Source organism: Prionailurus bengalensis, chromosome A1 (assembly GCF_016509475.1).
Source record: "Prionailurus bengalensis isolate Pbe53 chromosome A1, Fcat_Pben_1.1_paternal_pri, whole genome shotgun sequence".
In the NCBI taxonomy this organism is placed as follows: domain Eukaryota; kingdom Metazoa; phylum Chordata; class Mammalia; order Carnivora; family Felidae; genus Prionailurus; species Prionailurus bengalensis.
In genome coordinates this window covers 129,555,025-129,578,752 of record NC_057343.1, presented here as the reverse complement: position 1 = coordinate 129,578,752, position 23,728 = coordinate 129,555,025, and the positions used below count along the sequence as shown (strand labels likewise).

General features: G+C 39.0%; 1 protein-coding gene across 1 annotated transcript in view; it reads right to left on the bottom strand.

Annotated features, from left to right (window-relative positions):
* Positions 1-1,480: 1,480 nt before the first annotated feature.
* NDUFAF2 (NADH:ubiquinone oxidoreductase complex assembly factor 2) overlaps positions 1,481-23,728 on the bottom strand; it is a 170,925-nt gene continuing 148,677 nt past the window's right edge. Inside the window, exon 4 of the mRNA XM_043590945.1 lies at positions 1,481-1,812. Within this exon, the coding sequence (XP_043446880.1) occupies positions 1,564-1,812 (249 nt within the window). The 3' untranslated portion in view covers positions 1,481-1,563. The remainder of the gene's footprint in view (positions 1,813-23,728) is intronic.

Below are 23,728 nucleotides of genomic sequence, written 5' to 3'. Positions count from 1 at the left end.
ACCTTCTATTAAATAAAAATATTAACCTATGTGTTTTTAGGAATTCACTGTTAAAATACTTAACCAAGGATTTCCTTATAGAGCATTGAAATTTGGATCACTTATTCAGTACTTATTTATTGAGCATCTATTATAATGCCACACACAGAGAAGAACTCTGTATTAGCAACAAAAACTTGTTTGTGCACTTCAGAAAACTTGACCCTTCAAAAATATTTTTGTATAATAAAAGGTATATATGAGCCTACATGGCTCAGTCTGTTAGGCATCTGACCCTTGGTTGTGGCTCAGGTCTTGATCTCCTGGTTCACGGGATTGAGCCCCAGGGGCTCTGTGCTAACAGGGTGGAGCGTGCTTGGGATTTTCTCTCTCTCCTCTCTGTCCATCTCCCACTCATTTTCTTTCTCTCTCTCTCTTTCTCAAAACAAATAAACATTAGAAAAATACTTTTGTATGATAATGAGTGTTTTAACATCACCTGTCTACATTTTTCTTCAATATACGAGCCACTAGAATCCCTACTGTCACTGGAATTGCTCAGAACCCTATGTTTCATTTTCTTCAGATAATTTTTAATCTCCTAGAACTCCAGTTGTACCATTTCTCTGTTTAAGACTTTTGCGGGGCGCCTGGGTGGCGCAGTCGGTTAAGCGTCCGACTTTAGCCAGGTCATGATCTCGCGGTCCGTGAGTTCGAGCCCCGCGTCAGGCTCTGGGCTGATGGCTCGGAGCCTGGAGCCTGTTTCCGATTCTGTGTCTCCCTCTCTCTCTGCCCCTCCCCCGTTCATGCTCTGTCTCTCTCTGTCCCAAAAATAAATAAACGTTGAAAAAAAAAAATTAAAAAAAAAAAAAAGACTTTTGCGATAGATTGGCTACTTGTATTGGTCCTAATTCCTCACTTCAAACGCCAACCTTAATCCTGCCATAAGCTAGTTTTAGTCTCATCCACTCATCATGGCCTTTTTTTTTTTTTTCATATCCATTTCTCAACTAAATTTTCTTGGCCTTCACATAATCCAAGATCATGTTTTTTATTAATCCTTTAGAATCTTACAAGCAGTCTTCTCACTTTTTTTTTTTTAATTGGGTAATTTAGGAGAGCTCACTAACTACCCTTATTTCTATCATGATACATACATTAGGGCTCCTAAATGATCATAAGGATCCAAAATGTACTGAGCATTTAAAGTGACAGGATCCTTCTCAAAGGAGCAATCTTAACAGGATCCTTCTCAAGGGAGCAATCTTAACAGACAAATTAATAAACAGAATGATGACTAAAGAAAATGAAGGAGTTAAGTCTAAAAGAAGTCAGGTTTAGGGGCACCTGGCTGGCTCAGTCAGTAGTGTGCAAAAAGAGCTCCACGTTGGGTGGAGAGAGAACTTAAAAATCTTAAAAAAAGGTTTCTATAGTTCATAACCTCACATTTCTTATGCATACTAAAAATGAATTCTAAGCTTACTGGGATAGGGAACTATTGTACAGTCAGAAAATAACAAAGTAATCTTTATTTATTTTATTGTTAAAAAAGTTACATACAAATGAAGTATTACCACAGTGCATTCATTGATTGGGGTTCTTGCCGCCTTGTGGCATCCAGGATCCTGGTTGAAAGGTTTTACCAGTGCTGGTGGGAGCCACTGAGGGTTCTTCCTTTCCAAAGTATGGAGCAGAGGCATGGCCTTTGATCTGAGTCTGAACTGGTGGAGCCAAAATTTCTTCGTTCTCTTTGCTAAGGAGTTTTTCCTCTTCATAAAGGTCTTGGCTTTTCCTTTTAACGACTTCTCTATTTTTTTCATTCTTTAGGATTTCCTGCATATATATATTAATGAAAGAAATTATTAAATTTCTAATTAGAAGAATTAGGTTTTATGAAACTAAATAAAAACTAATAGGTTTTATGAAAATAAAAAAGCCAATAAAAATGTATATATATGATACTTGCTTTTACATTTAAATAATATATAGATAGGCACAGGGAAAGTTGAAAAAAAAAAACTATCTGATAATATACCAGTGTTCTTTGAATTAAACAGCTCTGCCATCATATACCATAATAAGGTGTGAAGGACCATAAAATAAAAATATTTACTACCCAAGAAGTGAAACTACTTAACATGAAATACTACACAAGAGCATAAGTCACTCTCTCAAAGATCTTAAGCTTAGCAGCTATATTCTGGCTCACAACTGATAAGTGATTGCACTTTCTGCTGGAGATGAAGTGAAGGTGACGATGGCCTCAGAAAGATGCTCCTACCAATCTTTTTCTGTGGGAATTAAAGCATGGATGCTACTGCCACCCCCTAAAGCGCCAGACCCAAGTCCCATCTGTGTCCCTTTCTGTTCTGGGGTGGTGTGGCAGTGAGGAGGAGGAGGAGGATGGAGTCAGAGTTTCGCATGCCCCAGACACCAGTGGCAGAGAGGCACTCTCAGAAAGGCTTCCTCTGGGAATGCAAGCTGGTGCAGCCACTCTGGAAAACAGTATGGAGGTTCCTCAAAAAACTGAAAATAGAACTACCCTGCGACCCAGCAATTGCACTACTAGGCATTTATCCACGGGATGCAGGTGTGCTGTTATGAAGGGACACATGCACCCCCATGTTTATAGCAGCACTATCCACAATAGCCAAAGTATGGAAAGAGTCCAAATGTCCATCGATGGATGAATGGATAAAGAAGATGGGGTAGATCTATATCTATCTATCTGTCTATCTATCTATCTATCTATCTATCCATACACAATGGAGTATTACTCAGCAATCCAAAAGAATGAACTCTTGCCATTTGCAACTACACGGATGGAACTGGAGAGTAATATGCTAAGTGAAATTAGTCAAAGAAAGACAAAAAATCATATGACTTCACTCCTATGAGGACTTTAAGAGACAAAACAGATGAACATAAGGGAAGGGAAACAAAAATAATATAAAAAACAGGGAGAGGGACAAAACAGAAGAGACCCATAAATATGGAGAACAAACTGGGGGTTATGGGAGGGGTTGTTGGAGAGGGGATGGGCTAAATGGGTAAGGGGCACTAAGGAATCTACTGAAATCATTGTTGCACTATATGCTAACTAATTTGGATGTACATTTAAAAAAATAAAAAAAAATGCTTCCTCAAATCAGTGCAAGCTATTTGTACAATGCAGTTCAGTCCCTAAGAGTTGCTATTCTACCTCGAAAGATCTATACCCCCAAATTACTGTATTTCACTGAATACAATCAAAACACTGAATTTTAGATTTAAGAAGCATCATTGTTACATATCCCACTAAAAAGGGCAAACTCTACATATCCTCATTTCAGAGTTGTTAAAATTTGAAAAGATGTGCGTCTTAAAAACAGATGAAATATAGTCATTACATCTTTTATCTTTACTGATTCCTTCTTCCTCTTCTATCTTAATTCCTTTGAAATGGGTAATATTTTTAAATGTTCTTTTTGCTTATCTGTATTTTAAAAAATTTCCTTAACATATATGTTATGTATGAAAAAAATTGAATGATAATGAAACTAATATTTGACAACACTGACAAATTGGTGCAGCTACTCTGGAAAACAGAATGGAGGTTCCTCAAAAAGTTAAAAATAGAAGTATCCTATGATACAACAATTGCACTACTACGTATTTACCCTAAGGATACAATAATACAGATTCAGAGGGGTACATGCACCGCGATGTTTGTGGCAGCATCCAGTGATGAATGGATAAAGAATATGTGAGATGTACACACACACACACACACACACACACACACACATTAAAATTTTTTTAATGTTTCTTTTTGAGAGCATGAGCAGGGTAGGGACAGAGAGAGACAGACACACAAAATCCAAAGCAGGCTTCAGGCTCTGAGCTGTCAGCGCAGAGCCTGCCGTGAGTTTCGGACACACAAACTGCATGATCATGACCCGAGCCAAAGTTGGATGCTTAACCACTAAGCCACCCAGGTGCCCCAAGAGTTGTCAGATTTTTAAGCATCCTGTTGAATTCTCAGGTGAAGTGACGATGCATCACAAAGAAAATTTCTCCCTTGGGGTGCCTGGGTGGCTCAGTAGGCTAAGCATCCGACTTCGGCTCAGGTCATGATCTTGGGGTTTGTGAGTTCGAGCCCCGCATCAGGCTCTGTGCTGGGAGCTCAAAGCCTGGAGCCTGCTTGGGATTCTGTCTCCCTCTTTGCCCCTCCCCCACCCACACTCGGTCTCTCTCTCTCTCTCTTTCTCAAAAATAAACATTAAAAAATTAAAAAAAAATTTTAAAAAAGGAAATCTCTCAATATGATACTGGAGATACTGGAAGTAGACAAAAATACTTTTCCACATCTCCATACACTTTAGTACCCTCTGTGACCTACTGTGTCTTCATGGAAGTTCTTGGAGCAGAATGAAAGCTACGGGACAGGGTTGAACTTACACTATTAACCAACCACAGGTAGCAAAACGCTACTGAGAAGTTCCTATGCAGCTTGTTTGGTTTTGGTTTAAGAGGATCAGTGACATGGCCTGAAGCTGCCCATGCCTGCTTTATTTACCTCAGCTCTACTGCTGCAGTCTTCCAGCTGGCATAAGCCTCTAGCTTCTGCATAAAGGAAAACTGAGGGCAGAGAGCTGTTCTTTCTTTTGCTCTGTTTTCACATTTCTCTTCATTCACCATTACTCTACCAAATCAGTTTGGTATAGACCTACCTTATGACCCAGCAGTAGCATTGCTAGGAATTTACCCAAGGGATACAGGAGTACTGATGCATAGAGGCACTTGTACCCCAATGTTTATAGCAGCACTCTCAACATTAGCCAAATTGTGGAAAGAGCCTAAATGTCCATCAACTGATGAATGGATAAAGAAATTGTGGTTTATATACCCAATGGAGTACTATGTAGCAATGAGAAAGAATGAAATATGGCCCTTTGTAGCAACGTGGATGGAACTGGAGAGTGTGATGCTAAGTGAAATAAGCCATTCAGAGAAAGACAGATACCATATGTTTTCACTCTTATGTGGATCCTGAGAAACTTAACAGAATCCCATGGGGGAGGGGAAGGAAAAAAAAAAGAGGCTAGAGTGGGAGAGAGCCAAAGCTAACTGCCAACAATAGCCATCTAGGCAAACAAAAAGCCAATATGAATACATTAATTATTTTAACATATGAAGATAGATGAAAAATTTCAGAGTTGAAAAACATGGAGATTATAATTTCTCCTAGAAAAGAATTTACTTCTTTTTTCTTTTTTTAAAAACTAATTTTTACCAGACCCCTCCTAACGGCTTCCAGGAAAATTAAACAGAACATAAATCATGTATGAAAGGAAATCTAGTTTTGTAAATATTTGTAATAGATAAAATGAAAGTACTTAGGTAGAAAAAATAGGAATTTTTGCACTTAAAGATAAACATCATTTTTAATAAAGCCTATTTTACAGTAGAAATTACAATAAAATAAGAATTCCTCCTTATATTTCCTTTGAACAACACCTTACGTCTCAATATGTTCATCAATAAAAACAGTATGTTTGTTTCAATGTGTAGAGATAAACCAAGAGCAAACAGGTCTTCCTTCAGATAAATGTTTATATGTTAAAAAAAATCCTTTTATTTGCTGCTTTTTAAAAAAATTATTATTTTTGACATTTATTTATTATTGAGAGTCAGAGAGAGACCGAGCATGAGCATGGGAGGGACAGAGAGGGGGAGACACAGAATCCAGAGCAGGCTCCAGGCTCTGAGCTGTCAGCACAGAGCCTAACATGGGGCTCAAACTCACAAACCGTGAGATCAAGACCTGAGCCAGGTGCTTAACCAGGCACCCCTATTTGCTGGTTTTTTCCCCTCACAGTATTTTTCAACATAAAAAAAGATAGTTGTTTCACTTGCATTGTACCACAATTTACTTAATGAGCAGACCTACTGTTGTCTCCAATATTACACATTTTCATTTAAAAAAATAGCACCCTGATGACCATCCACACATTCGCTGTCCCTGAAACACAGTTGCAATGCCAAAATACCTCTTACTAGCTGGGACACCAAGAAGGTCACTTAACTTTTTTCAATCTCAGTTTATCTGAAAATGGGAATGAAGTGACTGTGTATATATAAATATTTACATGTCAAGTACTCATCTGTATACTGTTCACATTGATAGGCTTTCTGAAAGTTTGTGGTTAAGACCATGGGCTCTACTGGGTGTTGTATTTAAGTGATGAATCACTGAATTCTGCTCCTGAATCCAATACTGTACTGTATGTTAACTAACTACAATTTAAATAAAAACATGAAAAAAAAAAAAAGACCATGGGCTCTGAAGCAAGACTACCTGCATATAAATGCCAGTTTGGCCATGTACTAGCTATGTGACCCCATCAATGTTGCTTAACCTCTCTGTGTTTCAGTTTCCTCATGTGTAAAATGAAGACAACAATGCTGTCTTCTTCAATGTTCTAAGGACTGCACAAGAATGGACTGCTGGGCAATGATAAGACAATAGAAGAGGGTACAGGTGACTTTTTAAACAGTGGATTTTTTTAAAAAATCACTTTATTTATTTATTTATTTATTTATTTATTTATTTATTTACTTATAATATATGAAATTTATTGTCAAATTGGTTTCCATACAACACCCAGTGCTCATCCCAAAAGATGCCCTCCTCAATACCCATCACCCACCCTCCCCTCCCTCCCACCCCCCATCAACCCTCAGTTTATCCTCAGTTTTTAAGAGTCTCTTATGCTTTGGCTCTCTCCCACTCTAGCCTCTTTTTTTTTTTCCTTCCCCTCCCCCATGGGATTCTGTTAAGTTTCTCAGGATCCACATAAGAGTGAAAACATATGGTATCTGTCTTTCTCTGAATGGCTTATTTCACTTAGCATCACACTCTCCAGTTCCATCCACGTTGCTACAAAGGGCCATATTTCATTCTTTCTCATTGCTACATAGTACTCCATTGGGTATATAAACCACAATTTCTTTATCCATTCATCAGTTGATGGACATTTAGGCTCTTTCCACAATTTGGCTAATGTTGAGAGTGCTGCTATAAACATTGGGGTACAAGTGCCTCTATGCATCAGTACTCCTGTATCCCTTGGGTAAATTCCTAGCAATGCTACTGCTGGGTCATAAGGTAGGTCTATTTTGAATTTTTTGAGGAACCTCCACACTGTTTTCCAGAGTGGCTGCACCAGTTTGCATTCCCACCAACAGTGCAAGAGGGTTCCCGTTTCTCCACATCCTCTCCAGCATCTATAGTCTCCTGATTTGTTCATTTTGGCCACTCTGACTGGCGTGAGGTGATACCTGAGTGTGGTTTTGATTTGTATTTCCCTGATGAGGAGCGACGTTGAGCATGTTTTCATGTGCCTGTTGGCCATCCGGATGTCTTCTTTAGAGAAGTGTCTATTCATGTTTTCTGCCCATTTCTTCACTGGGTTATTTGTTTTTCGGGTGTGAAGTTTCGTGAGCTCTTTATAGATTTTGGATACTAGCCCTTTATTCGATATGTCATTTGCAAATATCTTTTCCCATCCCATTGGTTGCCTTTTAGTTTTGTTGATTGTTTCCTTTGTTGTGCAGAAGGTTTTTATCTTCATGAAGTCCCAATAGTTCATTTTTGCTTTTAATTCCCTTGCCTTTGGGGATGTGTCACGTAAGAAATTGCTGCAGCTAATGTAAGAGAGGTCTTTTCCTGCTTTCTCCTCTAGGGTTTTGATGGTTTCCTGTCTCACATTCAGGTCCTTTATCCATTTTGAGTTTATTTTTGTGAATGGTGTGAGAAAGTGGTCTAGTTTCAACCTTCTGCATGTTGCTGTCCAGTTCTCCCAGCACCATTTGTTAAAGAGACTGTCTTTTTTCCATTGGATGTTCTTTCCTGCTTTGTCAAAGATGAGTTGGCCATACGTTTGTGGGTCTAGTTCTGGGGTTTCTATTCTATTCCATTGGTCTATGTGTCTGTTTTTGTGCCAATACCATGCTGTCTTGATGATTACAGGTTTGTAGTAGAGGCTAATGTCTGGGATTGTGATGCCTCCTACTTTGGTCTTCTACTTCAAAATTCCTTTGGCTATTCGGGGCCTTTTGTGATTCCATATGAATTTTAGGATTGCTTGTTCTAGCTTCAAGAAGAATGCTGGTGCAATTTTGATTGGGATTGCATTGAATGTGTAGATAGCTTTGGGTAGTATTGATATTTTAATAATATTTATTCTTCCAACCCATGAGCACGGAATGTTTTTCCATTTCTTTAAATCTTCTTCAATTTCCTTCATAAGCTTTCTATAGTTTTCAGCACACAGATCTTTTACATCTTTGGTTAGATTTATTCCTAGGTATTTTATGCTTCTTGGTGCAATTGTGAATGGGATCAGTTTCTTTATTTGTCTTTCTGTTGCTTCATTAGTACTGTATAAGAATGCAACTGATTTCTGTACATTGATTTTGTATCCTGCAACTTTGCTGCATTCATGTATCAGTTCTAGCAGACTTTTGGTGGAGTCTATCGGATTTTCCATGTATAATATCATATCATCTGCAAAAGTGAAAGCTTGACTTCATCTTTGCCAATTTTGATGCCTTTGATTTCCTTTTGTTGTCTGATTGCTGATGCTAGCATTTCCAACACTATGTTAAACAACAGCAGTGAGAGTGGACATCCCTGTCGTGTTCCTGATCTCAGGGGGAAAGCTCTCAGTTTTTCCCCATTGAGGATGATATTAGCTGTGGGCTTTTCATAAATGGCTTTTATGATGTTTAAGTATGTTCCTTCTATCCCGACTTTCTCGAGGGTTTTTATCAAGAAAGGATGCTGAATTTTGTCAAATGCTTTTTCTGCATCGATTGACAGGATCATATGGTTCTTATCTTTTCTTTTATTAATGTAGTGTATCACATTGATTGATTTGCGAATGTTGAACCAGCCCTGCATCCCAGGAATGAATCCCACTTGATCATGGTGAATAATTCTTTTTATAAGCTGTTGAATTTGATTTGCTAGTATCTTATTGAGAATTTTTGCATCCATATTCATCAGGGATATTGGCCTGTAGTTCTCTTGTTTTACTGGGTCTCTGTCTGGTTTAGGAATCAGTTATACTGGCTTCATAGAATGAGTCTGGAAGTTTTCCTTCCCTTTCTATTTTTTGGAACAGCTTGAGAAGGATAGGTATTATCTCTGCTTTAAATGTCTGGTAGAATTCCCCAGGGAAGCCATCTGGTCCTGGATTCTTATTTGTTGGGAGATTTTTGATAACTGATTCAATTTCTTCACTGGTTATAGGTCTGTTCAAGTTTTCTATTTCCTCCAGTTTGAGTTTTGGAAGTATGTGGGTGTTTAGGAATTTTTCCATGTCTTCCAGGTTGTCCAGTTGTTGGCATATAATTTTTCATAGTATTCCCTGATAATTGCTTGTATTTCTGAGGGATTGGTTGTAATAATTCCATTTTCATTCATGATTTTATCTATTTGGGTCATCTCCCTTTTCTTTTTGAGAAGCCTGGCTAGAGGTTTATCAATTTTGTTTATTTTTTCAAAAACCCAACTCTTGGTTTCATTGATTTGCTCTACAGTTTTTTTAGATTCTATATTGTTTATTTCTGCTCTGATCTTTATTATTTCTCTTCTTCTGCTGGGTTTGGGGTGTCTTTGCTGCTCTGCTTCTATTTCCTTCTATTTCCTTCTGCTTCTATTTCCTTTACACCTAAAGGAAATAGAAGCAGAGCAGCAAAGACACCCCAGATTTTGTATTTGGGATTTTTCTTGTTTCTTGAGATAGGCCTGGATTGCAATGTATTTTCCTCTCAGGACTGCCTTCGCTGCATTCCAAAGCATTTGGATTGTTGTATTTTCATTTTCGTTTGTTTCCATATATTTTTTAATTTCTTCTCTAATTGCCTGGTTGACGCATTCATTCTTTAGTAAGTTGTTCTTTAACCTCCATGCTTTTGGAGGTTTTCCAGACTTTTTCCTGTGATTGATTTCAAGCTTCATAGCATTGTGGTCTGAAAGTATGCATGGTATGATCTCAATTCTTGTATACTTATGAAGGGCTGTTTTGTGACCCAGTATGTGATCTATCTTGGAGAATGTTCCATGTGCACTCAAGAAGAAAGTATATTCTGTTGCTTTGGGATGCAGAGTTCTAAATATGTCTGTCAAGTCCCCTGATCCAATGTATCATTCAGGGCCCTTGTTTCTTTATTGATCATGTGTCTAGATGATCTGTCCATTGTTGTAAGTGGGGTATTAAAGTCCCCTGCAATTTCCACATTCTTGTCAATAAGGTTGCTTATGTTTGTAATTGTTTTATATATTTGGGGGCTCCTGTATTCGGCGCATAGATATTTATAATTGTTAGTTCTTCTTGATGGATAGACCCTGCAATTATTATATAATGCCCTTCTTCATCTCTTGTTACAGCCTTTAATTTAAAGTCTAATTTGTCTGATATAAGTATGGCTACTCCAGCTTTCTTTTGACTTCCAGTACCATGATAAATAGTTCTCCATCCCCTTACTTTCAATCTGAAGGTCTAAAATGAGTCTCTTGTAGACAGCAAATAGATGGGTCTTGTTTTTTTATCCATTCTGATACCCTATGTGTTTTGCTGGTGCATTTAGTCCATTTATGTTCAATGTTATTATAGAAAGATATGGGTTTAGAGTCATTGTGATGTCCATAGGTTTCATGCTTGTAGCGGTGTCTCTGGTACTTTGTCTCACAGGATCCCCCTTAGGATCTCTTGTAGGGCTGGTTTAGTGGTGATGAATTCCTTCAGTTTTTGTTTGTTTGGGAAGACCTTTATCTCTCCTTCTATTCTAAATGACAAACTTGCTGGATAAAGGATTCTCGGCTGCATATTTTTCTGTTCATCACATTGAAGATTTCATGCCATTCCTTTCTGGCCTGCCAAGTTTCAGTAGAGAGATCCGTCACGAGTCTCATAGGTCTCCCTTTATATGTTAGAGCACGTTTATCCCTAGCTGCTTTCAGAATTTTCTCTTTATCCTTGTATTTTGCCAGTTTCACTATGATATGTCATGCGGAAGGTCGACAAGTTACGTCTGAAGGGAGTTCTCTGTGCCTCTTGGATTTCAATGCCTTTTTCCTTCCCCAGATCAGGGAAGTTCTCAGCTATGATTTCTTCAAGTACACCTTCAGCACCTTTCCCTCGCTCTTCCTCCTCTGGAATACCAATTATGCGTAGATTATTTCTCTTTAGTGCATCACTTAGTTCTCTAATTTTCCCCTCATACTCCTGGATTTTTTAATCTTTTTCTCAGCTTCTTCTTTTTCCATAATTTTATCTTCTACTTCACCTATTCTCTCCTCTGCCTCTTCAATCCGAGGTGTGGTCATCTCCATTTTATTTTGCAGCTCATTAATAGCATTTTTTAGCTCCTCTTGGCTGTTCCTTAGTCCCTAGATCTCTGTAGCAACAGATTCTCTGCTGTCCTTTATACTGTTTTCAAGCCCAGCAATTAATTTTACTACTATTATTCTAAATTAATTTTCTGTTATATTGTTTAAATCGTTTTTGATCAGTTCATTAGCTGTTGTTATTTCCTGGACTTTTTTTTGAGGGGAATTCTTTCGTTTTGTCATTTTGGATAGTCCCTGGAGTGGTGCGGCACTGCAGGGCACTTCCCCTGTGCTGCCTTGAATAACTTGAGGTGGTGGGCGGGGCCCAGTCAGACCGGATGTCTTCTCCCAGCCCACCGCTGGGGCCATGGTCAGACTGGTGTGTGCCTTCTCTTTCCCTCTCCTAGGGGTGGGATTCACTGTGGAGTGGTGTGGCCCATCTGGGCTACTTGCACACTGCCAGGCTTGTGGTGCTGGGGATCTGGCGTATTAGCTGGGGTGTATTGGCAAGGTGCACGGGGGCAGGAGGCGTAGGCTCAGCTCGCTTTTCCTTGGAAGATCTGCTTCGGGAGTGGCCCTGCAGCACTGGGAGGGAGTCAGGCCCGCCGGAGGGATGGATCAACAGAAGCACAGCGTTGGGTGTTTGCGAGGTGCAAGCAAGTTCCCTGGCAGGAACTGGTTCCCTTTGGGATTTTGGCTGGGGGATGGGCGAGGGAGATGGCGCTGGCGAGCGCCTTTGTTCCCCACCAAACTGAGCTCTCTCCTCCCAGGGCTCAGCAACTTTCCCTCCCATTGTCCTTCAGCCCTCCCTCTCCGAGCAGAGCTGTTATCTTATAACCTCCAGATGTTAAGTCCCGTTTGCTGTCCAAACACACTCCGACCGGCCCCTCCTCTTTTGCAAGCCAGACTGGTGGGCTCTGCTTGGCCGGCGGGCTGCCCCTATGACCCGGCTCCCTCCCTCCAGTCTGTGTAGCGCACACAACCTCTCCGCCTTTCCTATCCTCTTCTGTGGGCCTCTCGTCTGCGCTTGGCTCTGGAGAATCCGTTCTGCTAGTCTTCTGGCGGTTTTCTGGGTTATTTAGGCAGGTGTGGGTGGAATCTAAGTGATCTGCAGGACATGGTGAGCCCAGCGTCCTCCTACCTCCTACGCCGCCATCTTCCTTAAACAGTGGACTTTAAATAGTGGCTTAACAGGTGGATTATTTATTCCATTTTATTAAAAACATAAATGTACCAAATTTATATTCACCTTCTTTCTCATCTCAGAGAAGAAATAAAGTTTCTTCAATACTTATACCCTGTTTAAGTAAGTACTTAACATTTTAACTATTTTGTAACAAACATTGAATAACTATTTGTTGTGGAAATTTTGTAAATAGCAGAATCCCCAAATCAGTTGCTATTCTTATGAAGAATAAATAGACAGAATCTGTGATTTTGCTGGGTTGAAAAATCTTCAACATTTTAATGTGTTACAGCTTCCAACAAAGGCAGCAACAATTATCACTGGGTTGAGAATAGAGGTGTTAGTAAAACACAGTCTACTGGCTTGAGAACAAGATGGAGTAACTGGTACCACACTAGTCTTTCTGCCGTAAACAACTAGAAATCCAAACAAAAAATACTAAACTTTTCAGATATTAAACAAGTGGTAGTACAGTATGGTGCTCCCTGAGAGAAGGGAAACAAATGAGGTAAGTGCTGTATTACCTGAGCTTTCTTCCAAGGCATATTATGGGGTTCTGCACAGAATGGGTGAACCCAAGCAGGATTTGGTGGTCTTGTTGTGCTAGAGAGATGTTGTTTATGGATTCTGAGGAGGCCAGAATTTGTGAGGCAGAATACCAGAATATACACAGAAAAAGTTCTAGAAATCTGTAGAGGGGACCACTTGAGTGTACAGCTGAGTATTAAGCTGTATGAGGGTAGGGTGAGATAATACAGGGCCAGGAAGGTCAATTTTTGGTTAAAGAGTAAATACTAGGAGCTATAAACTGAACAACTGCTTGAGACTGCCTGAGACTAAAAGACATTCAAGTTCTAATCAGCTAGAGATGCCTCACTGAACACACAGGGCATTCGGTATATATAAACACTTCTGAAAGATCAAAGATCACTCTTTAGGAGTAAGGATAAGTTGGCATGAGAGCAGAGGTGACTCTACACATGCATTGGACCATACAATAGCCACTAGCCACACACTGTTATTTAAATTATTTAAAATAAAATAAATCCAGTTCCTCAATTGCACTAGACACATTTCAAGTGGAAAGAGCAAATATAAAACATTTTCATCATTGTAGAAGCGCCTATTTTGATACCACTGCTAGATCAACCCTAACAAAACTTAAAAATAAGCCTCTAAAAGTTTGGACTGATTAACATGTAATTTCAAGTACTCCAAAACAAAACTCAACATTTTTAAAAGGAGGACAAGAAAACCCAGACAGTAAGCAATACATTATTTCAATGTTCATCATCCAATCAAGAAGTGAAGAAAGAAAGTGTGACCATGCCAGTCAACAGAAACAGACCCAAACATGATAGAAATTGTTCATTAATTAGGTGGTAAATACAAAGACTTTATCACAGCTACTATAAATACATTCTAAGACATAAAAGTGAACATAAAGTGAAAAATAGAAACTATTAAAAAGAACCAAGTGGAACTTATACAGGTGAAAAATATATTAGGTGAAAAATATGATGGACTTGCCCAACAGAAAATTTGACACTGCAGAAGAAAAGAACAATAACTTTGAAAACAAGGCAGTGGAAACTCCAAACTGATGCAAGAGAGAGAAAAAAAACTTAAAAGCTGAACTAGAGCCTCAGTGAGCTGTGGGACAATATCAAGCAGTCTAACATACATGTAAGTGGAGTCACAGAGAAGAGACAGAAAGGGGTGGAAATAATGAGTAAAAATATTCCAAATCAATAAAACAAATCTACAAAACAAAACAAAACAAAAAAACTACAAGCAGGAGAAATACAAAACCAAAGCACATCAAAATCAAATTGCTAAAAACTAATGGTAAAGAGAAAATCTTAAAATCAGCTACAGAAAAAAAAAGATTTATTTACAGAAGAAACTAAAATAAATACTACTGAGTTCTTATCAGAAAGAATACAAGGTATAAAACAATGGATGTGCTGAAAGATAACAAAACTGTCAACTTAAAATTCTTTATCAAGTGAAAATATCCTTCAAAAATATAAGCAAAATAACATTTTCAGACAAAGGCTGAATTTATCACAAACCCCTACTACAAGAAACATTAAAGAAAGTACTTCAGGTTGAAGGAAAATGATACAGATGAAAATGTGAACCTACATAAATGAAGGAATAGTGACAGAAATGACCAGAATGGAAGACATCATTGTATGGAAAAATGTTAGTTTTGTAGACACCCTGTTAGGTGCTTGGTGCCCTCGAACTTTATGTCACCCACTATAAATTCCTGGAGCACATGAAGAGCATCATCACACTGTCCATGAATCTATTGCTATAGATTTTGAGGCTTATCATGATTGCACCCTCATCAAAACAACTTCTCAAGGCTTGCAAAGATACCAGTTACCACTAAATTGATAAGCAGGACAGCCTGAAGGCACAGAAGCATGCAGCCCTTAAATTAATAAATACCATTAGGTAGGAGGTAGACAATGCTTCATTCCCTCTCTATTCCCATCCAACAAAGAGTGTATGTCCACCAAGCCTTCCATATCTTATACCATTGACTGCACTTCCCTGACCTGGGATTTGAAGCAGTATATCAACAATGGCCCTCCTCCATCTGAGGCTGAGCCCAGTGGAGCTGACAATCAGAAAGTCATGCATGAGGTCAACCCCATTCTGAGAGGGTCACATCCAAGAGTCCCCTGGAATGAAGTTCCGAAGGATATAATTTTTAACTAATCTCAAGGAAGAAGAGGAAGAACCCATACTCCACAAGGCATGAGCTATATCAAAATATGTTATTTCAGAACTTTCTCTAAATATATTGTTAATGAATGACTATTCTCTGACAATCTCCTTCATTTCTACAGGCAGCAGGGTATTCAGTTAGAGCAAATTAGCTTTTATAAAAGAGCCTTGACAATGGGAAAAGAAACAAATTCAGTTGTAAAAAGCTTTCAGTGTTTGAATTCATGTATTTTTCTATGTATATTGTGCATTACTATTGTTTGTGAAGGATTACACTGAAAAGACTTTAAAAAAAAAAAAAAGGAAAGGCTTGGGGTGCCCGGATGGCTCAGTTGGTTGAGCGTCCAAGTTCGGCTCAGGTCATGATCGTACAGTTCATGAGTTTGAGCCCTGCATCAGGCTTGCGGCTGTCAGTGCAGAGCCCACTTTAGATACTGTATCCCCACTCTCACTTTCTGCCCATCCCTTGCTTGTGCTATCTCTCTCTCTCAAAAATAAATATTAAAAAAAATGTGTACCTTTAAAAAAAGAAAAAGGAAAGGCTCTGGATGCCTTTAAAAAGCTCATCCCTGGGGCGCCTGGGTGGCGCAGTCGGTTAAGCATCCGACTTCAGCCAGGTCACGATCTCGCGGTCCGTGAGTTCGAGCCCCGCGTCGGGCTCTGGGCTGATGGCTCAGAGCCTGGAGCCTGTTTCCAATTCTGCGTCTCCCTCTCTCTCTGCCCCTCCCCCGTTCATGTTCTGGCTCTCTCTGTCCCAAAAATAAATAAACGTTGAAAAAAAAAATTAAAAAAAAAAAAAAGCTCATCCCTGTTTTTGTAGCATAGTCAAGTTAATGGTTATTAATTGCATACCATTCATTAATTAGGTGATGTGAACTCAAGCCCAGAAAGGATGTAGTTGAAGCCCTTTTCAGTGTCACTTCTTTGCTAAACTTTGCTTAAGAGCTCTTTTGTGAGCTGGACTACTGTACTCAGTATTGCAAATTGCTAAGTGTGGTAATGAAAAAAGACTGAAAATTTCTTTTAATTAATAAGATACAGACAAAAAACTTGACAAGGCAATCTACTAACAAGGTGACTTACAGTTCACTCATAAACCATACCCAGGATATAATCCCACTCCAATCATATAGTGTCTTAGGCAAATTCTAGTATACATGAATTTTCCAAGATAGTGAAGAAATCAGCTCTAATATACAATTATACCTGTGGGAAGTGTTAGGTAACAGAATGGCATATTGGATATAAAAACGAGGTAAAATAAATGGCAGGCTAGGACTAGAGGTCTCTGTCATGATGCCTTGGGAGAGATTAAGCAAACCGCAATGTCAACTTGAACCCTGCAATTGCACTCTTGTATCTGAGAGAAGGGAGAGAGCTGACCATAGGTGATCCCTGATGAAGTTATCCTGGCTACAAGAAAGTTTAGGTTATTCAACAAGTACTGGGGAAAGAAGGGCTGAGAAATATCCAAGTGAGCTAAAAAAAGGTTACCCAAAGATTTTTCAGATATCTACATCATTCTGCAACTCTGGGTCCACACTTGGACCAGAGATGTGGAAATAAACAATTCTGAGTCTACATTATTAAATGGAATTGAATATGTGGATACAGATCTGAACATACATTCAAAAACATCTTAGGAGTGCTACCTGTTTTTACACATATACCTAGTAAGCAAGGTACAAATTACCCATTACTACTAATTTAAGATATATAAAAATATCACTTGTATTTTTAAATTCCTTTGTAGGTGCCATATGTATGAATAAAACTGAATGATATAATTCGAGATCTAATCCCCTAACCCTATTTCAACTGAGAATTCTTCTATCAAGGAGTGCTTTAGTAAAACTCTCTAAATATATATACAATGCTGATGGTGTCATATGCATGTTAAATATAAAATTCCATAATAATAGATTTCAAAATTATTTGATAAGTTTCATATAGATGGATCTGGAAATGGAATAGAGCTAATGGTAAGTCTTTTATTAGGGAAATATAATGTTTATTTTAAAAGTGCTATGAATCCAGCTAGGAAAAAAGGCAGGCACAATACATATATACATATTATAACCCATTTATTCTTTGATGCTCTGGTTCCACACTTCTCTGGAGTTTATCATTTATAAATGGTCTCCATTTGGTTTCAAGTACTTGTGAATTCCAAGTACACCATATATAACTATGTTCAAACTGAAGCACAAAACCCATCTCAAGATGAAATCTAAATACAATTTAAAGTAAATGAAACAGTTCTTAGAAGGTTTGTTCTATTCAAGAGCAAGCAAAGACGCAGGAGTCAGTCTTACAGATAATGATAAAACTGGCCATGTAACTAGATTTTTTTTTAAGTCTTCTGTGGGAATAAAAGCATGGCTATTTCATAATGATCATGTTACATACCAAAAAAGGAAATTAAAGTCTTTAAAAGTGTTAATTTGAAATTGTAAATTAGTAATATATTTGTGGCAAAAAGCTTAATGTAACTATAACTTTAATAACTACTGGATCTAGGCATATACTTTTCAAAGTGCACATAAGATAAACATTGAATGTAAGTTTTGGTCTTAGAAAGAGATCAACTTTCTAAAATATTTAAATTGCTAACTACATCTCCCCAATCCCTACATTTTTTTCAACTCTTGCCACACATGTGCTATATATAATATAAATACATTTGACTTTGACAGCTCCATTAATTTCTTTCCATACTTGAAACTATACATACTAAGTATTTTTTAGATGAATGAATATAAAAACTTTAAAAGTATGAGTATATTGCCTTTGAGTCAGCCTTAGAAAAATATTTTGAAGAAGACAAAAGATTTAGTAAATACGTTGTAAGTGAAAATCTGGCAGAAAGTATGTTCCAGGTCCCCAAACCTTACACATTTGATTCCTATAAAATGGTCTCATCCAGAAAGTAGCCTTCCAGAATATGCTCCTTCCCCCTCCTCACAATCAACATAATTTTAACAGGAATTTGGTGTACAACTATTTCAAAATGTTCTAAGCTGAATATCCTTTTTATAGTGTCATTTTTGTAACATACTTATAATTCAGACCTAACAAATGCAATAGCAATGTCTAAGCTTGAAAATATTGCTAGATTGTCGATTTAAACTACATTTTCTAGTTCTACAAGTTGAACTGCCAGGATGAAATAATAACTTATTAGATCACCCCTTTTCAATATATAAAAGAGAGAAGAGAAAAAAAGCAGGGAGGTACATAGGTCACCAAAAGGTACTCTGTATTCAGACCCAAGGCATTTAGATTAGTAAAAAAAAATGATTGGTTCTTGGCTGGATGGGATCAGAAACCAAAAGGGTAAATAGATGACAAAGCTTAGGTTAGTATGATAGCACCACATTGCTAAGAAATCTATTCAAATGAAACAACAACCAAGCAAGTTCTCCTGCAGCAGAAGCTGCTCGTGCTATGTGTTCTTGCCAATCACTAGTGTGCCTCTGCCAAATCAATGTCACATTTAATTTATTCACATTCAAATCTATTGCAAACAGACTTTGATCAATTACAATAATGAAAATGCAGACTGAGTTGTATTGTTTTGACATGCTTTCTTGAACTTTTCTCCTGCGTTTTTAAAAAACATTTCTAATTGCAAGAAGTGGATCTCAATGATTCTTGTTATTTGAGAGGACAATTGCAAGATTTGTTTATATTCCTTGCTGGCTGGGAATTTCTGGCATTGAGTTTTCTGTCTTTGAGCTTGAGCCAGATTAGTTATTAAATCTCAAAATGTTACTAGAATGAACTAATCACAGAGCTCGTCATTAATAGTTTTGCAGGTGGTATTGTTTTAATAAAATAAATGAACTTTCATGGCTATGGAAAAAAAGACCTTTGAGCATACAGATACAATTACTTAACTGAAAAAGAAATTTAGCAGTTAAACATTAATAAAAAAAATAATTAGAGTCCCTTAACTTTAGTCCTATTTAATTGCACTGCCCTGGTGGGAGACAAAGAAAACCTTGCTCCCTTGTGTAAGAAGAGGGGAAGCCCATTATCCCTGAGAGAGAAGCAATGTCAGGTCTCCAGGGCTTTTCAGGTCTAGGCTCCTAGCGTGGGAGAAAAATGGCAGAGGCTGGAGCCCAGGAGAAAAGAGGAGGCTCCATCTGTGAATGATTGCTAACACGTATTGAGCTGTTATATGCTGGCTGCTGTAGGGAGAAAAGAGTTCTCTCCTAGGTTGAGGGAGGGAAGGAAAGGAGCTGAGAAAGAGAGAGTTAGAGAAGCCCGCAGCTCCACCTTTATGGTCTGCACTACAGAATCAAACATGTGATAACCATGGAGGGAGGTTACCTTCCCCAGGACCTAATGCAGAGGTACTGTCCTTTGATGCAAGGGACAATAAACCTGTGGCCCTGCAAGATACATCATTCATTCAGCTGTTTTTCATTCTTTCTTTCACTCAATGAATATATATGAACACCTATAATTCAAGGGCCTGGGGTTACAGAGAACAAAACCTGGCTTCTACTCTTAAGGAGCTTACTTGAGGGTTGAGAGAGGAAGATATACAAAGGAAGCTGCTGGCTAATGCAGGAGTCAAGATAGAGAACACCAATGGTCAATTTTGTGGCTAATGCTTACGGGTTGTTTCCTATGTCCTCATTCACTCGTTTGCTGGTTTCATTTAGATATTGAGAGCCCACTCTGTGCGGAGGACAGAGTTAGAAGCCACAACTGTTAGCCCAAACTCAAGGAACTCACAATCTAAGGAAGAGAGGTTAAAAATTAATTAAATTATAATATGATAAATTTCGTGATAATATTAAGCAACTACTGTTATGGGACTGCAAAAGGAAAGCTGGTGTTCCTGTCAGTATCCACAGAGTGAGGAGGAGGGGGTTAGAAATGACTTCCCAGAGGGCGTGATGTGTGAGTCTTAACAACAGGAGTGAGCCAGAGAACTGAGAAGAGAGGAGGCATGCTGGGAAGAGCTAAGTACATTGTCAGAGGTATAGAGGAATGAAGCAATGCAGCCAATTCAGAACACCGCAAACAGTTCATATGGCATGCAGGAGTAAGAATATTCTGACTCTTATAACGCAATATTGGGACATTTAGCTTTTATCCTGAAAGCCATGGTGAAATATTTTGACTGTGAAACAAAAGTAGGATTTCCAGATACGAGAGGAGAATGCTCAGTTAATCTGAAATTCAAATAAACAATAAATAATTTTTTTGTATACATAATTCTTAAATATTGCATGGGATATACTTACCCCTATCATTATTCATTGTTTGCTTGAAACTGAAATTTCATGAGGGGCCTGTATTTTTATTTGCAAAATCTGGCAACGATAGCTGGAGACTTACATGTTTATACCATATTAAAAAAAATGACTTTGGCAATTGTAAAAAATAGACTGGAGGGAGGCAAGATGGGAACAGAGAAATCAGATAGGATGTTACTGCAGAAAGGCAACTGAAAAGTCATTATGGCAGGAACCAAGACAAGGGTAGTCAGATGGAGAAGAAAAGATCGATTATTAAAATATTCAGAATGAGAAAGGTCTTGGTCACCAAGGATGTGGAGGTGAACCAGACCAGGTGAACTAGTCTGGAAGTGAACCAGACTCCAGTCTCTGACGACGACACAGTGATGACGGAAAATGCCATTAACTGTGGGAGCAAAGAGAGAAGAAGAGGAATTCTGTTTTAGACACACTGGCTTTGAGATGTCTGTAAAATACCCAAATATCGTGTATCAAAGTGTTAGCTCCTTCTCACCTAAACCTCCCAATACAGAAGGGCGTCAGGACTCAATTCTAGGTACACCCCTTTTTCTATACTCTTCTGCCTAAGTAATCTTTTCCAATCTGATCAGTTTAAATACTGCCTATATAGGCTGAAAAATCTCAAATGTATACTTCTGGGCCTGACTATTTTCCAACCTCCAGCATTATAGACTATCCAATTATCTAACTGATGTCTTCATTTGGATGTCTAGTGGACATTTTAAATTAAATACATCTAAGACCAGTGAGGCTCAGAGCACTAGCTCAGGGCCACACAACTGACCTACGCTTGGGTCAGAAGTGTCTGCCTCTACCACATTCTTCCCACTACTCATTCCTGCCCTACACAATTTTCAGGAGCCCCACACTGCATACAGCTGGGAGCAGTATAGTGCTGCCCAACACAGTGTTGCCTTGACTTCTGGCCCAGCTCAATTAGGCCTCATCCTGTTCCGTTTCTGCACATGCTAAGACATGGACAGACTCCAAGGTGACACCCCACTGCACATATACAAAGAGGCGCATCCAGCTAATTGGCAGTCCTGAGAGTGAACTACGCCTCCCTGACATACCAAATGCACACCGGTGGGCACAATATGGGGAGGACAAAGAGGCTGCAGGGATGGGAAAGCAGCACTCATGGTGGGAAGCAGCACTTGAGTCAGCAGCAGCTGAATCAGCCTCCTTACACAATTGTGTACATTTAGCAAAACTGTTCCTATGTTCCCCTTACCTTTTACCTCCACCTGGCACTAAATCTTACCAATTCTTTCCCCAAAGTGTATCTTGAGTTGTGCAGTTCTCTTCATCTTCCTTGTCAACAGCATTTCTTGCCTAGACCACGATCTCCTAATAGGTCCCCTTCGTCCTCTATGATTCAGTGTCCACATAGCAACCACCAATATTTCATGCCACTTCCTGCTACAGCACATTAATGGGTCCTTTGAACAAAACCCGAACTTGCTCATGGCACATATGATAGAGATACTCTGATCAGTTCCCACTTCAAGACAAGACTTGCTTCCCAGCTACAGAGAGTGTGTTGAGCAGACAGTCTTCATTGTGTGGCATATAATGGCTTATTAATAGGCATTTGGGTTTCTAGTCTTTCAACATGCCATATTTATTACTGCTATTACAAATAGCTCTGTGAATTATGATTAATTACTTATTTCACCAGATAATTCTGAGTAGATTTCTAGAAGTTAGATTGCTAAGGCAGAGGGCATATGCATATATATTTTGCTGTCTATAAGGGCAAGGGTTTTTGACTGCCCTTTCAACCTCCCCCACACTCAGTACCCAGAACAATGCCTAGCACGTAACAGATGCTCAATATATATTTGTGGAATGAATAAATTTGGCTCTGTGCCTGCCCCAGCCACCCTTCTGATACTCTCCTGTGTGTGCTTGGGGCAGCCCCCACCACCTGTCATCCTCCCCTGGGCCTGCAACTGGGCCTGCAACCTTGCCTGTCTGCCCAATTCCAGGGCACTCTCCACTCCGCCCAGGCCTTGAGTGGCCACATTAAACAGGCAAATGAATGAATGAATGAATGAATGAATGAATGAATGAATGAATGAAAAAAATAAAACTAATTAGCAGAGATGATTGTTTGTCTTTTTGAAAGTTAAGAAAAAATCATTTTTCTTTGTGTACCTTTTGTCAACCAGTAAGTATCTGACTTAAAATATTTATCACTACCCAAATGCAAAATTCCTAACCTTGGAAGGCATCAAGGTAAGAAAGTTTAATAATCGGTCAGTTATTTTGGACTTCAGCCATTTTTTCCCAGAGAAAAAAAGTTATATTTATATTCCCTTCCTAGGATAACAATGAACCACAGTGTAACATATATGTAATAAAAAAATACGTGGTAGAATCATAATACATCATCCATAGCATCTCTGACTGAATAAAATTTGAAAACAGACTGCTGGCATCTTAGAGGGACCTGCTGGTGCTGCCTCCCCAAAGAGATATAGGTACTGTGGGTAGGCAGATGGGTAAGTGACCCTCAGTAACTTCAAATGGAACTCAGGACTCCACTCCTCCCAACTCCAAAGACAGTGAGTCCAAGCACTTCCCCTCCCATTACAGGATGGGAGAAGGTAGAAGAAATAGGAAGATGGGCATGGGAAAGGATGGGAAGTGGCAGGGGGTGGAAGAAGGTGACCATGTGACCAACTAGAATTACAGCAGTCACATCAACCACCACCACTACACCAGCAGTAACAGTAACATCCACTTTAGGCAATGTGAGTAACACTTACAGGCAGGGGAGAATTCCCAGCAGAGTAGTAGCTGATGAAACCAACCGAAATGACACTGAGGGAAGGAGGGACAATGAAAGGGAGGCACCAGAGTAACATCTTTTCTCCTAAGAGGAAATGAAAAGGCTACAATATTAATTAGGGTTGTAGAGTGAGTTCTAGAGGTCAGGCAAACAGGTGAGCAAGCAAATGGAAGGAAGCTCAAGTGGGCATCCGTGGTCACCTAGGAGTCAGGCTTCCTTTAGGTTTGATGCCAGGATAAAAAGAGAGGCTCAGGGATATCCCAGCATTGACAGAGACAGGAAGATGAAGAAACAAGGTGGGTGAGAATTCTCATGGGAACTGGTGGGGCAGAGCAGCAAAATGATCACTGAGAAAGATGAACAAAGGC